This window comes from Melopsittacus undulatus, chromosome 1 (genome assembly GCF_012275295.1).
Source record: "Melopsittacus undulatus isolate bMelUnd1 chromosome 1, bMelUnd1.mat.Z, whole genome shotgun sequence".
Lineage (NCBI taxonomy): Eukaryota > Metazoa > Chordata > Aves > Psittaciformes > Psittaculidae > Melopsittacus > Melopsittacus undulatus.
Genome location: NC_047527.1, coordinates 65,592,431 through 65,609,089, shown reverse-complemented (window position 1 = coordinate 65,609,089; position 16,659 = coordinate 65,592,431). Strand labels below are relative to the sequence as shown.

The 16,659-nt window shown below is 51.9% G+C and overlaps 1 protein-coding gene across 6 annotated transcripts; it reads right to left on the bottom strand.

Moving 5' to 3' along the window:
• Window positions 1–4,640: 4,640 nt before the first annotated feature.
• On the bottom strand, window positions 4,641–14,539 carry IRX4 (iroquois homeobox 4). Of its 6 annotated transcripts, none has more exons than XM_034065557.1 (6): window positions 13,918–14,539; window positions 9,032–9,190; window positions 7,963–8,214; window positions 7,295–7,401; window positions 6,075–6,397; window positions 4,641–5,919 (listed from the first exon to the last, which is right to left on the bottom strand). In XM_034065557.1, exons 2-6 carry the CDS (start codon window positions 9,074–9,076, stop codon window positions 5,159–5,161), a joined length of 1,488 nt encoding a protein of 495 aa, XP_033921448.1. In that variant the 5' UTR covers window positions 9,077–9,190; window positions 13,918–14,539; the 3' UTR covers window positions 4,641–5,158. The 6 variants fall into 6 exon arrangements, with proteins under 6 accessions (XP_033921448.1, XP_033921466.1, XP_005153468.2 ...); XM_034065575.1 differs by having other exon boundaries at window positions 9,032–9,097; XM_005153411.3 differs by lacking the exon at window positions 13,918–14,539 and adding an exon at window positions 13,640–13,766.
• Between the last annotated feature and the right edge of the window lie 2,120 nt (window positions 14,540–16,659).

Here is a 16,659-nt window from a genome sequence, read left to right as displayed (position 1 = left end):
TTTGGAGAAAGCAAATAGAGGTTAAACTGAAAAGAAAAAGATTTTTATGCCCTCATTTTGTCTAGCTACCTCAGTGAGAAAAAAATAATTTTTTCATGCATTTGTGTCAGGGAAATAAAAGAGCATTAAGTGAACAGCTTCCTTCAAGTTACATTCTTCATTTTCATGCTCTCCTTAAACTGGGATGGACAAAAAGTAGCTCTTGAGCCTTGTAAGTAGGTCAGTTGCAGTTCTCATGCCCGGTCCATGTTCCCCACTGTGGAAAGCAGGATACCAGTGAAGCTTGCATACATGCGCTCTATCTAGATTGTGTGGAGTCTTCCTTCTTTCCTCCTTGAACTCAGATCCATTTTGCAATGGGGCAGGAGGACACAGGGAAGCACTTACCATCTTTTGCTTTTGAATTGCTCCCAAGCATTTCCTCTTCCCTCAGTTCTTCAGGTTATATTAAATGTATCTTCAAGTTCCCAGCCAAATGAATGTTTTACTATATAGTCATACAGTATTAGAGAGTGATGGCTTGTGTGTTAAACTGCCCCCAAACCTATGTAGTTGGTGTGTATATTAAAGCTGCTTTTTGGCAGGCCTACGAATCTGGAATTATTTTCTGCAGTGATGCTATTTCACAAGGAATATGAAGAGAACCCTTCCAAGTCCTGAGCACCTCACAGCCTCTTTGTCAGTAAATGTGAGTTAAAACATGCCAATGTCACCCTCTCAGGGTCTGTGTTCTTGCCATTAGCAGTTCCATTAAAAACAGCTTTCTCTTTAAGAGTAAGCACAATTACTACAGGGGGTTTTATAGGACAAATACAAAAAATATTATTTGACCATTAACATCCATAAATTCTTCACTTTTTTATGTACAAATTTACATGCACAAAGCTGAAGAGATGTGGGGCTTGGACTCATCACTTTATAGACAGTACTAACTTCATCTAAGGGGGTGCCTAAACACTGGCCAAAACACAATAGAGTTTAAATGATCCTTTTCCTCCCCATTCATTGACAAATCACAGTCGTTGAAACAGCTTCCAAACCCTCACAAAATCAGCAAGTTATGATATTTTCTTGCATTTTCTAGGATTTCTGCATGAAATGGTAAAATGCGAGCATTAACTCTTTTCCCGGCATTTAACTGGGTCCATTTTCACACACCCAAGCATTCATATTATTTGAAGGTCAGATTTAAATGGAAAAGGCAAGCACATATCAAAAAGACTGCATTAAGTCAGAGTCTCCTTCTGAGCCATTACACCTTCAAAATATGTAATGGTCACAGTATTGCCCATACAAAGTCTTCCTGGACACCTCTCTTCATGTGGTTGATGAGAAGAAGCCACTACACTGGGTCCTGTGACTATGAACCCATTATACAACTTCAACAGTCAAACATGCACTCAAGATAAAAAGAAATGTGCTCCTAAACATAAATAGAAAACATGTGTATCATTTCACCTATCTCTTTTAATTAGGCACTTATAAATAAGCTGACTGTTGCAAGGTGGTTTAAAATCAGGTTACCCAAACATCAACCGTTTCCTAGTATAGCACTTACAGTTATGTGAGATACTTACAGATTGTTAATTGTTAGTGTTTTTTCTTATATTATTATTATTATTATTATTTAAGGAACAGGCAGTATGTCCCATTGCAATTTTGCATGCATGCCTGGGAAAAAAAAGTAGATGACATAAATCGCATGCATAATCTCAGGAGACAATCATTTTAAATCTTAATTGGCTGCCTTTTAAATATCATTTAAGGTCTCGTTTTGCCTGCCCCTCTCTCTCTAGTTAAGAAGGTGTTGTGTCAAAGTCTATTACCTTGCTGGACGTCTCGCCTCTAAGTTTTTTTAAAAAAATAGAACCATCAGCAGAGGTTTGAGAGGTCGATAAAGCTTTTAGATTTGGAGATGTTTTCAGGGAGCCCATTTCCTGCGGCTAAGAGTTGTTAATGGAGCTTAAGGAATTATCTTATGACTCGAGCTGGGAGAGCCGTATATTTCTTCGCTCCTGTTCCCTTGTCGAGGCTGAATATGCTCCTGTCAAACTCGCTTAATGAAAAGTAACGCGTCGCTGATTACAGTTTTATTTGGGCTCTATGTAAAAAGCACTGTTAATTTAGCATCCCCTCCTTTGTGTGTTTGAATTTGCCATGGCTGAATGATTTAGAGTCTCTCAGTTTCAAGCCGTTTCTCTATGATTTCCACCTCCCGCTCCCCCCCCCCCCTTCTTTCTCAGTCTGCCTTTATATTTCTGCTTTGCACAGCCATAGGAGCTGCCCGGCTTTCCCTTTCAGCCCTGTAGCCTCCTCTAAAGCAGCTGAAGCTGATCTTTGACTTGTGCTATTGACTCAAACGGCAAAATTAATTTCTCACACTCTTTTGTTCACACTTTAAAAAAAAAAGAAAAAAAAGGAAAAACAAAAAAGCAACCTTTTGAAAGGCCACTGCATCTGACGGCTGATCCAGATATAAGGTTCCTGTACCAAAGCAAGAACCATTTTCCCTTCCCCCTGAAGAGCAGAGTCCCAGCCCAGGAGCGGAGATGCGTTGCCGCGGGCGCATACCCGCCGCCGACCCGGTGCTGTGCGGCGGCGGCCTCAGCCCGGGGGGAATCGATCGGCTCCGGTGGTATAACGGGCATCGACTTGCTCAAACTTGCTTTATAACGACGGTGACGGGGAAATGAAAGGGTAGATGTTTAACCCGCTGTCCCTTTGGCAGCTGGTATTTCAGTGCGGCTGTGTTTTGCCCTCAGTGTTACCACCTTCATTTAATCCCTGGGGAGAGGGGCGGGGGCTGCCTCCCAAATGACGAGCTGACCGCATCGCGTCGCAATGACGGGTTGTGACGGCGGGGGGGGACGCGGCTCTCCGCGGAGCACGGGACACGTCTAAAGCCCTCTCCTTGCACACTCACACACACTCGGCTGTTGCACCGGGGGCAGCGAGGACGAAGCCTCTCCCACCCCCATAGCCTCTATACCATGGAAGCCGAAGTCCAGCGAGAAGGAGACCTGATGTCCCCGCCGGGCCCTTGTACACACAGAGAGGCTTGCACACGCAAACCTCCCGGCCTTAAAACCACCATCGCAGAAGGCGGCGGGATTTTCCCCCCGATCCCGCCTGCCTCCGCCAATGAGGGCAGGCTGAACACTCGCCTTTCCTCCCTTCCCTTTTCCTCTCCTCCTTCATCTCCACCTCCTCAGTTTGGCTGAGAAAATAATTTGCTTTGTCTAAAGGGTTTCAGAGGCGAAGCTCGCCGGCCGCCCCGGCTGCATTAAAATTCCTGCCGGCCCAGCCTTTAGCTGAGATCGCAGCTCCCCGGAGACTCCACTTTCGCTATTACTGTCAAGTACCCTTGACTCTTTATTTTTGCCCTTTTATCTATTACAACTAATTCGAGTTCTTTTGCCCTTTTCAGTTTAAGACATGGGCTTTCTGTAAAGCCTCCCCCTGCCACCGAGCTCTCCGGGTGCAGAGCCTTTAGAAATTGAGGGGTTTACTGTCAAAATGAAAATTTCACTTCAAATTATCTCGGCTGATGCACGTTTTCCAGGCCGGGGGCTCTTGTCTGAGCCTTTTGACAGCCAGATCAGCAGAGGGGTTCAGTGATCTCGATAATATCATCCAAGAGAGCGAAAGTCAATACAATGACAGGGAATATGACTGGATACAATCCAATTACTGCTGCTCCCAGAGAGGGGAAGGGCTTGATCTGATCTCCGCACCCGGATTCCTTTATTCAGTCCTTGCACTAACAGGTCTTGCTACAAACTTTGCAAGCTGGAGTGGGTTATATTTTGGCTGGGTGCTGTCTCTGTTACGTTTATTTTTGCATATATATATATATATATATATATTCCGCATTGGATTCTTATTTATTTATGGGGGCGGGGGGAGCCACAAGAGTGGGTTTAGCGAGGAGGCTTGGGGTTAAGAAAGTCTCTTCTGCTTGCCCAGTGTCAGCTCGGTCACTGGAGCTCCTGTTTTCCCCCTTTGCGCCAGGCACAGCAGCTCTGTGAGGGTTAGAGCGGCCTAGTTAACCCGGGGTCTGCTAGTGCCCCGCAGTTTGTTTTCCAGCAGTTTTCCCTCTTTCCCGGTCCAAGGATCAGCAAAGTTTGTTCCTGTTTCCAGGGAAAGAAGGGATGTAATTTATACACCCGGTAGCTGTGTGGTGGATGGGCTGCGAATGCTCCTGAATCACACGTTGAGAGCGCTGTCCCCCGCCCCCCTCGTTGTTGGCTGCACTCTATTTAATGTCAAAACGGTAAAGCATCTGTCCTGAAGTGTTGAAATATTCATGGCGGATCAGCGACTCTCCATACGGGCGGAGGAGCCGGGAAGCTAAAACGGTTCTTTAAAAGAGCAAATTTTCCATGTGAAGCAATTGCTCCCCCCGCCTCTCCCGCTCACCCCACCGGCCCGGGTGGCTGCCTGGGCTCAGCACTGCGCGGTAAAGCGCGGAGCATCCAAGCATGCCTCCCGCGGATCCTTGCTACAGCGACAGTGCAACGCTGAGTCTCCTCTCCCTGCAGCCTGTTGACAGTCCTTGGAATTACCGGGTCCGGCTCCGAAGGGGAATTTTGATCCCTAAAAGATGTTTTGTTGCCCAATGCAAAACGCCACCACTTGTGTTACCTCTGAAACAGACAATTTATTGGAGTGAACATACCTTTTAACATATTTTTTTTCCTTTTCTCAAGATAAATTTGTGCAGTAGGTGTAAACTTAGTAGAAGTGCTGTTTGTGAATTATATGCTAACAAGGAAATAAGGAGGAAAAACTCTCGGAAAGTCTTTATAACTAATGTCGGCATGCCTTAAATTAAATCTGAATTAAAATTTCCCGTTTGTAAACTTTCGGATGTAAACTTTTAAAAGTAGGTCTACGCTATAGCACGTGCTTTTTGGACATGGAATTAAATAACTTTCACGACATTGATCCCTTAAAGTCGCAGCCAGGAGAAATTCTTCAGAACAGCAATGACCAAAGTCTGTCCGTTGAACTGAGCAAACTGAACTTTAAATCCTCGGTTTAAAAAAAAATAAAGAAGAAAACAAGTTTTATATTTAAATTTAAACTCTCGCAAGTCTCATTTCAGTGTAGCTGACTCTTCAAGCGCTCCAAAGTCCTCCGGCCCTCGGCGGCCTTGTTAGGAACAAAACATTTTGCTTCCTGATTTGGGAAAGGCCAGAAACTCTTTGTTTGAGTCATGGTGGGCCAGGTTTGAGAGCTGCCCCTTGAGCCCATTGGCGCCGTTCCCCACCGCGCGTCCCAAGGCGCCTGTTTCCAGGATGGCTCCTTTGGTGGTGGCCCAGGATACTGTCGTGTTGCTCAGGGCTTGGTTCAAAGTACTGTGCCTGAACAGAGGGTCGTGAAACACCCCGTCCACCCAGTTCCTGAGGTTGGTGACCGGCGAATCCTGATGCCTATCGATGACACTGACCGGGGCGGAGACGGCGGCGGCGGTGGCCGAGCCCCCGGGCCGCTTCAGCATGCAGGAGGGGTACTCGGCCTGGTTGAGGGAAGTGGCGGTGTGCGCCAGGGACCAAATCCTGGGCTTCGCCTCCAGCAGCTGTTGCCCCTGCTGGAAGCACATTTTGGACTCGCAGCCGCGCTGCCTAGCGCCGAGTGGGTCGGGGCCACACTCCTCCGCCGCCGGCTTCAGGCAGCTCCGCGCCCGCCCCGCTGCCGCCTCTTCTTCTTCCTCTTCCTCCCCGGCGGCGGCCGGCGGCTGCGGCATCTTGGCGGGGGGCTCGGCGGCCCGCGGCGGGTGGCTGCTGCCAGGGAGCGGGTGCGGGAGCGGGTGCGGAAAGGGCCGCCGCAGCTCGCACTCAGAGCTCTCCGACTCGGCGGCGTCCAGGTCCTCCAGGTCGCTGAGCTCCAGCTCCTTCTCCTCCTTGCCCGTGGGCTCTGCGGGGTGGGGGCAGGGGAAGGGACAGCAAAAACAAGACACACGGTCACTGCCGGCGCCGCGCTGCCCGCGGCCGCCCCCAGCAGCGGGGCCAGGCCCGCCCCGGGGGCGAGCGGGCGGCCGAGGCCTTAAGTGCCTGGTTTGGGCAGGATACCCTCGGCTTTCCCGCTCTTCATCGCCTCTTCCTGAGAGCCCTCTTCCTCCTCCTCCTCCTCTTCCTCGTAGGGCCGCTTCTCGTCTGAACACTTGTTCCGCGGGGGCCAAGTCATCTTGTTCTCCTTCTTGAGCCGCCGGCGGGCGTTGGCGAACCAGGTGGAGACCTGGGTGAGGGTCATCTTGGTGATGATGGCCAGCATGATCTTCTCGCCCTTGGTGGGGTAGGGGTTCTTGCGGTGCTCCTGCAGCCAGGCCTTCAGCGTGCTGGTTGTCTCCCGGGTGGCGTTCTTCCGCCGTGTCCCGCCATCCATCGTGCCGTACCTGCAGACACAGTGTGCAAACCCGCAACATGACACGGCACCCTCATCCCCCACTTTCCCTCTGGCCATGCTCGACGCAGGGTCCTAGGGCCCCAGCACTGTCTGCTTGCCTAAGGAATTCCTGAGGTGGATGGACCAGAAAGGGAGGAAATGGGCGAGGGCAGCTCAGCTTTAAGAAGGCGACTTGCCTCGAGAACTCAGGCCGAGGAAGGGCTCAGCTAACAGCAGCACAGGACCATGCAAATCCCCACTGTGCCATGGCGGTGGTGGTGGTGGCAGGAGGGGGTAAAGCACCTTGCCTTTATTGGTGGTGAAGTCAATGACAACGTTTGAGGCAGCAGGGAAATCCTAGCAGCTTACAAATACACAGAAATCTCACTTTCCTGCAGTTTGATCAGTCCTTCCCAAGCAGAATATATCTGGGTGACCCCAGGGTGTAAATGTTAATAGAAATATATTTCCCCCTACTCCTTTTATTGGTAATCTCTCCTACCCTTTTGTTCCTGAAATTGTAGGAACCTAACGCAGATGACACTGGGCTGCGACTGAATATTTAATGCACATCCTCCGGGAAAGGTCATCAGCACCCAATGGGCCTCCGAGGCTGGAACGGCGCGTAAGTGGGTTTGTGCTGGTTCAAAACTAACTCGCGCACTGGGGATGCCCAGACGCCTAAGCCTGCCTCCGTGCAGGAGAAAGATAATTACTAAGGCCACAGCCGTGGAGATGGACCGGTGACCCCGCATGCGTCCCTGCGGGAAAGGGGCTCTTCGGAGGCGGCACCGCAGGGCCGGGAGGGGGATGCCGGGCGGCGGGGAGGCAGGTCCACAGCGGCGCGGGCGGGGACGGGGAGTGGGCAGGCGGGCGGGGGGCGGCGGAGGGAGGATGGGCTGCTTACCTGTCGTACTGGTACTGGCTGAGGGTGTGATCGTAGGGGTAGTAGGCAGCCGCCGGGGCGATGCCCGCATGCGCAGACCCGCTCCCGTCCTTCGCCTCCAAACTGTTCTGTAAGAGACACCGCGCCGCCGCCCTCAGCCCCCAACGCGGTGACCGACCGGGCCCCCCCGAGTCACGGGGAGGATGTAGGGGAAGGGGAGGAAGCGGGGGAAGGACCTTTCCTAAGGCCCTCTGGCCGCGGTGGGCAGCGAGATCAATAGAGACATTAACTCGCGCTGCTAAGGTGCTAGGAGAAAAAAGGGGGGAGGAAACCCCCTAAGGCTGGCCGGGATGAGTGCATCATTTTTGACGAGCCGGGGTCTGAGACCACCCCCACCCCCTAAACTACCCTCCCGGGCGGTGCCTCCGCACTCGGCCGCCACCGCCCGCGTCAGGCGCGACTTTTAATTGCGATACCGTGAGATCTGCGCCGGGCTTGAATAATTAATGACGGCGGGGTTGGCAGTGCCGGTCGGTGGGAGCGGGATGTCGCGGGGAAGGGGGAGGAAGAGGAGGAGAAGAAGCGCTTGGGGCTGCCCCCACCGCCGAGGGGTACCGGCCACCGCTCCCGGGGAAGCGCGGATCCGGTGCGGAGGACGGTCTGTCGGCGGTGCCGCTGGGGCGGCTTACCAAGGAGTAGAAGGCGGGAGCCTCGGTGCCGTAGGTCACGTAGTTTCCATATCCCTGGGGCCCGGCGTAGGGGCCACCGTAGACCCCCAAGGCGGCGGCAGAGCTGAGTTCGTGCCGGGCGGTGGCGAGCAGGCGGCTCTCGTAAACCGGGCAGTACACCGGAGCCTGGGCCGGGGCCCCCGCCCCGCTTTCGGCCAGCGTCCGGCCGCTGGACTCGCAGCACGTCGTCAGGGAGTTGGTGCTCATCAGGAACTGGAGGGAAAGAGAGCTGCGCTGGGCGAGGGCGGGGAGTTGGGGAAAGGGGCGACGACGGGGAACGACTGCCCAAAATAACCGAGTTCGGGATTATATTTGTTATTTCTTATCGGGTCGCAGCTTTGGGGTGTAACCCCCCCTGCCTCCCCCCCCCTCCGCGTTTTACTTCAATCAGCATAAACTGGAGGTTGCAGAGGTGCAAGTATTTTACCAGTCTACCCCCAACAACAACCACCACCACCCTCACCATGGCTCTGGGCGTTTAATCCTCTGTACCACGTCGCTCCAGCCCTTTGCATTGAAAAAACACCTAACTTTTCTGGTGCGCTCTCTCAAGGCTGGATTTACACCAGCTTTCCCCCCTTACAGCACGCTTCCCATCTGCGTTTTTTAACCTTCCCCCACCCCCCAAATAACTCATGCATATTTATTTTGACTGCGAATTTGTAGCAGCTACGCACGCATCTGTTATTAACCTGCTGGTTTAGAATATTCTATTATGCTCCCACGGTCCGGACCTCAGCACTTGTGTGTTTAACTGGTAAACTGTGTATTTAATCGGGAAAGAGAAAAAAAGCGCTGGGGTCCAGGGGGAGGAGGATATCTGTAGCTTCTCTGCTCACTATTCCCACCTTTATAACCCTCCCCCCTCGTCATTATCACCCCTTAACACCCGAAATCACGCGTGTTCCTTCCCGGCCAGGGTACCGCTCCAGCAACCCTGGGGAGAACCGCTGCGCCCTCAGCCCCGGCGGAAGTCATCAGCAAGGGCTGAGATTCAATCAGTTCCCACTGGCAGGCAAAACATTCTTACCTGGGGTGCAGAGGAGTAAGGATAGCCAAACTGAGGATATGACATGGTACAGAGGCTCCCGGTTATCTAGAAACAAGGCGAGACGTCTGATCTGCACGCTATTGCAGCCTGGCTCTGCTCTGTTGTACCAATTGATTGGTAACCACAGGTCCCTAGATGCTTATAGGACGAAGCAGAAAACCACATTTAATTTATTTACATGAAATGTTAAACTTTCTTTCCTTTTTTTTTTTTTTAACCGAAGGGGAAACACAAGAAAAAAGATGCACAGTGATTTTAGCACATTCCCCTCTACACCTATGAAACAAAAATTATTGTTACTTGTGGGCTGCAAGACTGGTAAACATGACGGCAGAAATACATAGTCTGCACCCACAGAAAAATAAAAGGGGGAAGGGGGGGGAGAAAAAAGCGATAAAAAATACATCAGTTCAGAAGCACGTTGTTTTAAAAGAGCCGATCCTCTGACGTCACGCAAAGCCTATTCACATTAACCTGCCTGGAAGTTTAACATTCATTTTCGGGACCCTTTCCCCTGGCATGGAAAAGAGAGCCTCGGCATCCCGCTTAACAGGAGCGAAACCTTCCCTAACAGAAGCGAAAGTTTGGAAAGCTCTCCGGAACAGGCTGCCTTCAGCATCTCCATGGATTTCTGCGGGGAAGGGAAGGACTGGGTTTAATCTGAAGGATCAATGTTGTATTAGCTAAGATTTCCCCCACCCTCCTTAGTCACTGAAGGGCTGGTAAGCACTTTTAATTAGAAATTAATTAATGAGCAGCTGCTTCTTCCCACCCCACAGTAATAATTAGTCTCAATTACAAACAAGACATATGAAGGGACACACGACTGAGTCTTCATTTAAGATTTAATCAACAGTTAAAATTAGCGCTACCGCTGACAATAAAGCACATGACATGGCAATCCTTGCTTTGCTTTTCGGCTTTTATTCCCGACGTGTGATTACAGGTAGGAAACCCTACAAGCGTATTCCGGGGAATGATTGAAAGGACGTGAATTTTCACGTTAGAACTTCTTTGATCCCATCGCAAAGCTCTGCTGGAAAGGACAGCCTTTGGTGGGCGAGGGCCCTAGCTCTCTGCCTTGGCTCAGAGGTGTGCACAGCTGGACTGAGGAGAGGGAGAGTGGAGGGAGAAGGGAGTACACCTCAAAGGTGCCAAGTTTTGTCTCTCACCCAAGAGCATCCACCTCCTTCTTGGTGGGTCGGTACTTCCCCGGGATTCCCTCAGAGAAAGAAGGGCTGAAAAGGGGTCTCACCTCCATCACCCCCTTCTCCTTAACAACACACACCGCCGCTGCCAGCAGCCTTCCTATACTTTGGGGGTTGAGGAAGCCCCTTCCGCAGGCAGGCAGCATCCCACCCGGAGTGGGGCAGGCTCCTTGTAGCGGCCGTCGGAGGAAGACACTGGGGCCCTTCGGTCACCTCCGCCATCCGGCGGCCCCAGAATCTCCCCCCGACGGCCAGCTACCTCCGGGCCAGGGAGACTAGTCAGGAGTCGGGCGGGTGGAGGAAGCTCCGGAGTCAGCTCCGAGGCTGAAGCCGGGCTGCTGGTGCAGTTGAATGCTGCTCCGTGGTGTGCAGACTTGCTCAGAGAGATTCCTGGGTTCAGACATGTGAATAGCCCCAGGGTCACACTCTAATTAATGATGATGTTCTCTTCTTCTCCCCAGCTGGAAGACTGCCTCCCAGAAACGAATCTGCCCACACTGACAGCTCGATTGAGGGTGATTGATGACTATCTGGAGACCACAGTACACATAATATAATATCTGCTGCGTAATTGCTTTAATTTACAGATGAAAATACTAGTTCTCCGATTGAGTTAGACTACAGCGAGCAGCGTTTTATGGTGCTTTAGAGTGTTTGCAAATAAAAGATATCAGATACACTACATGCAAATTATCCTGACAGCTCACTATCTGTAGCCGGGAGAAACGTATAGAAAAAGGGAATCAAGTGACATAAATAATCGGTTTGGAATTCTGCATTGATTTTTTTTTTTTTTCAGGGGAAGAAAGTGCTTTTTTCTTTCCTCACCTGAAATGCTAGTATCTTTTTTTTTTTTTTTTTTTTTTTTCCCTGGGAATATTACTAACTTAGCCACTGGGTTTCTTTGACAGAAGCGCTCCTTTATTCCTCCTGCTCTCCCGATGCTGCCACGATACAACGATACTTTTAGTTACTCTCTGAGACAGGCTTCCTCCTCTGCGAGGTGCTGAGGGGCTGTGGTATTGTTTGGGAAGGAAAGGCACCCAGTGTTTGCACAAAGGTCTGCACGAAGCCGCTGGTGCTGCTTGCTCTGCCTCCCCCACGGGGTGCGCTGAGGGGGGGGGGGGGGGGGAAGTAAGAGGCAGTGGAGGGGATATTTAAGCCCTGGAGTATAACTCACCGGTGCTAGGGGAGAGAACAGTTGCTCTTATCTCAAGAGCAGCTCGGTGTAAAGCACTATAATTAGCTGGGAGTGCTAGAGCAGTGCCTGGAGAAGTCCTCCGAGTTTTCCAGGCTACAGTTTGGAACATGTCCTGGTGGTGTGGTTTGTTCCCCCCCCCAGCCCCCCTTTTCTTTTCCTTCCCTCTTTTGATAATACCGCAGATGTCAACTCCGCAGTGGCCCACAGAACACTCCAGGTTTTGATATTTAGATGAGTCTATTAAACTTTAAAATACAAGGTGAAATTCAATATTTATAGTCCTTGTCTATTTTTATATCCCAGTTGTCTTTCACTGTGCCATGCAAATACTCCGGTGCCCATTTTTGCACTGAACTTTCCTGTATTAATCATGATAATTATTTGTCATTTTTCTTTGCAGCCTGCCTGCTCTATTACTTTACCCCCGGTCAGCTTTGTGTCAGTTCCAATCTGTATTCCCTAGAAAGCAGTCATTAAAAGAAAGCCCATCAAAACAAAACAACAAGAGGAAAGCTTAATAACCTTAAACACTTCATAACTTTAAACGCTAAAAGCTGACATTACATCTTCCTCCTGCATTTAAGTCCTGTTTCACTTCCATTCTACAACTAATGGCCCCTTGTTGATAAGAAATTCCACACAACTATATTTCATCTTGAATTTTTAGTGCTGGAACAAACACACAGTAAGCCCACAATGATTCAAAACAACCCTTGTGGTTCCCACACATAAACAACGTACCACTGTTCAAATCCATGCAAAGACGCTTAATGCTGTGGGCTATATCCTTAAGCATTTGGAAAATGCAAGTCTTTGCTATGCAATAAAAATTGATCCTTGGCAAAGCCCCTTTCCTGTACCAATCTGCTTTCTCCAAAGTTTAGAGAGGAAACCCACCGCGATCAATAGGGTGAGTTCCCATCCTGGAGGACCAGCTTGCACACCCTGGCAAGCAGGTATTTTACAGCCAAAGCCCAACCAAGCCTATTGCCGAGTGTTAGGTTTCTCTTCTCCCAGAACCTGAGACCAACGTTCATACAAGTTCTATCACAAAGCATAGCATTAGGAGGAAATGCTGCGGTGCTGGAGCAGGCCACAGCAGGTAAACCCGAGAGCCTCTTCGGGACTAAGGCTTTGACGGACGTCTTCAGGGACCTGATCTGAAAGAAGTTAATGCAGCTACACTTTTACTATCTGTGTTTCCATCGCCTTCTCTTTTGGAGGAGTTACTGCCACTCTTGGAAATATTTCAGCGACAGAATTTGCTTATGGGCTATACAGACTTTAGCGAGCTCATGAAGTCTGCTTAGCTTTGTTTTCACCTTCCAGATTTAAAGCAACCTTGACACCGCCTGACAAACGCTGTGAAGCTCTACATGTTGCCCATTTGGGATGTGACATGGAACCGAAGGCAACCTGCAACATTTTCGAGTAGCTCCCGCAAAGTCCCTATCGACAGTAAATACGATTGTGGGTTTTTTTATTTTCCTGAGCTCATCTGAGGTGCAATCGCATCTCCCGCACTCCGAGTGGAGGAACAGCGAACTCCTGCTGCCGACCCGCACAGCCCCGCGGTGACCGGAGGAGCTGTGGTGACAAACCGGACAGTTGCATAAGGAGGCGCTGCTAATTAATTTGCCCAGATTACAGCCACGAGTAAAAACAGTCGTTCAAAGCTACCCCTTTTAAATGCTCTCATTTTGTAAATCTCCAATCCCCTTGGCAAACTATCTAGATTAAGGCAGAAAGGCCTCACATGCTCATTCTGTTCTTTGTGTTTATTAACTTTCGCACTTAAGAACTAGAGCCAACACATGGTCTCCCTCTCTCACACACACATGCTCACACACACAAAACTTTTCCCCAGTGGAAGCAATCACTACTCCCCGGGCAGCTACCGCACGGATCGGAGGACCCTACAAACGCCTTTACCTGCTCGTTGCACAGCATCGCGACAGCGCTCTTACTAGTCAAGCAAAGCCCGTCCAGGGCTTCCCGTTCCAGCTGCGGCACCCCCAACACTGCGGAGCCGCGGGCACTTCAAGCCTTTGAGCTCTCTGGCAGTGGACAGCTGGAACACGCTGCCCTGCGGAGATCAAACTTTCCTACTCGCAAGGTCACATTCTGTGCCTTGGAAAGTTTGCCTTCAAATCCAGAAAGTTTGACTCAATGCCTTACCTTAGCGCTCGCTGAATATCATATCCACACCCCTTTCCCAAGATATAACACACATATGGTAAAATACATTGCCCTCTGTCCTAGGTAAAGATTGCACAAAGCCAAGTGATTCATCACAGGTAGTTTCTCTTCCCTCCAGCAGTTCGTTTTCAGCTGCTAAAGCAGGCTCTGAAGAAGGGAGGGGGGGCATAAACCCCACCGCTCCCACCCACCCCCCGCTTCCATAGAGACACACACACACACAAGCAGCACTACCAAAACAAGAATAAAATGTTTACCTGCGATCACGCCAGGCTGCAGCTAAAGCCTCGTCGCGCTGGCGGTGCCATGGCAGAGCTCCTCTCCTCCCGCCCTCGCCGGGTGCCGTGGCGGGGGCTCCGGGGGGCCGCGGCGGGCATGTCCGGGTGCGCGGCACCGGTGCGGAGCGGTGCGGAGCAGCCGGTCCCCCGGCACCGCCGCCTCGCTACCCCCGCGCTGCACCAGAGTGACGTGCGTACGAGCAGCTCCGCCGGCCGCACGCTGCCCCACCGGTTAACACTTTCCAAGGCGGCCAGGCAGTCCGCTTCCAACTTTTCCCGTTTTAAACCAGAAGCAGCCAGCACCCGCTTCCTTCCGCGGGTTATAAACGGCGTCTGGGGCGTGGGGGACACCGTAATTAATAACAGGTTAGTAAAATTAGTGCTGCCACGCCGATGGTTGTCCTTGTTGCCAACAATAATTGCATTGATTCTGGAAGGACACGAATGTCCTCCATTTAACCTAATGATCTGCGGGTTGCACACTCTGTAAGGCAGCCGTAGCGTTGATTAACTGCGCGCACCTCCGAACTGCCATTTATCTCTGCGAGTCACGACCGAGAGGAGCTAAACTTGCAGCAACTCTCCCCGCCGCTCCTGCCGCCTTTGTTTCCCTCCCGGGTGAGGAGGCGGGCTGGGACGCCAGCGCCAGCCCTGCGCGCAGGAGATGGGCACCTCACCTGGCCACCCACCGGGTGCAGCTGTACTCAGGGCCCCGAGGCAGCGCGGCAGAGCCGGCCGCTCCGGGGATGCCCTGGGGGCTGCGTGGGCCAGCCCCCCCCCCCCCCCTCGCCGAGGGGGGTCAGGGGAGGCGGTGCGCCGGCACCCGGCACCGGGGACCAGCTCCCTGTAGCGCCCCGGGGCCCGGCCCGCAGCCTGCCCTGGGCTGTCCAATACCGGGGCTTCCTCCAAGCGGGCAGGTCGGTGCAGGAGCGTTTGCTACCGGTTACTCTCTCCGTCCTCCTGCTCCTCCCGCTTCCCCGCCCGTCCCGTCCGGTGTCAGTCGTAGGCTGCCGTCGCTCTCTCCTATGGGGAAGCTACTGGGGCCTGAGGCTGGGCTCGCTGGCAGTGAGGTCCCTGTCCCGAACGCCTTTCCCGGTGTGCAGCCCCGCACTGTCCGCTTTCGCCCCTTCTACGCCTGCTCTGTCTTCTCACCCCCTGGGCCAGGACCCACTTCAAGCACTCGCGGGGATCGGGCGTGTGCGAAGTTTTACCGCGCAGCCCGTACTCTTCTTAATCGTTTGTTCAGCAGGAAAAGTGGACAAATCGGGATTGACAGAAGGGGGAGGAGGGATCAATATCATTCCTATTTGAAGGAATTTGAAGCCTCGGCAGACGTCTCAATAAGGCAGAGGAGAGGAAAAAGAAATATTATATGCTACCTAATTAAGCTAAGACAAAGAGGTGTGGGGAGAGAGGTTCAGGAGAGGTGGGGTGGCAACGGGAATTTTCAGTCCGGTGTCTTCCCACCGTAACCACCAAGGCTGAACAGTAACGTTAATGGGGAACATCTGTACATCGACAGATTTATTCTTGCCAGGGCTCTTTCACGCCCGTGTCATTTGCATGGACCTGTGCTTGTAATGTTCGATACACGCCGCACCTTGTACTGTAACTACAGGGTAGTTGCAGGATGAACCTTGAAACTGGGAAATCCTCTTCTCTTTCCCCTTTCTTCCTTCTCGGGTTGCCCTTGCAGCTTCCAAGGCGGGGAGACCGCACGAAGAAAGAAAACGTGAGCCTTCTCCCGATCTGCACTTGTAAACAGAAAGCCAATCATGCAGCGAGCCTTTGCATTTTAAAGCCGAATGACAACCCCGCCGAGACGTGGAGTCCGCCGATCCTGGTCAGGCGGGGGGGACTCACGGCCTGGGACGCGGGCACCACTCAGCTCCCCGATACCCCACAGGGCTCCTACCCGGGAGCGCTGCCCGCGGCCCGGGCCCTCGGATCTGGGCTTGCCCTTCCTTTTCCCCGGAGGCCAGTCCCGTTGGCGCTGTCCCGTGCTCCTGCCCGGGCTGCCTCCCAGCCCGGCCCCGCTGCAGGGCTGAGGACCGGTCTCCGGGACAGCGCCGGGCTTAAAGGGGGAACCCTCCGCCTCGGCCCAGGACCCCGTCCCACTGACCGAACTCCTGCTTTAGAGAGTGGGGTGACACCATCCTCCCCCCTGTGATGACACTTCTCCTCTGGCCCAAATGAACTTCGGAGGTCCGGAACCCCCGCTGGATGCAGCTGCCCCCCCCACCCCCCCGCCCCTTGAAATGTTCTACTCTGTTCAGGGGCAGGAGACATTTTTCAAAAATAATTTTTTATATTAATGGCTACCACTACTATCAAAAGAGAATGTGTATCTTCTGAAATATAGCAACCTCAGTTCCATGATATCAACGTTTCATTACTTCAGTGATGGTGAAAGGAGAAGAGCAGAACCTTGAGTCTGCCTTTTCCCATTTGCTCGTGGTGACCAGCACACCTTGGAAATTGCTGCCCTTTGCCATTTTGACCTGCGTACACTAGAAAACAAAATGGCTTTCCAACAAAGACTGACCTAGCTGGTCAGGAGGGTGATCGGACTGAGCGGAGTGGGAATTCCAGGAGACATGACGTCAGGTCAAGCATAGTGGCATGAGGGACACAAGCACAGAGAGAACACTGGTCACTTATACATCTGGGAAAGTGCTTGGAGCCAGAGGAGAAGTTTTTGGCAAACACCCCCAAAATATT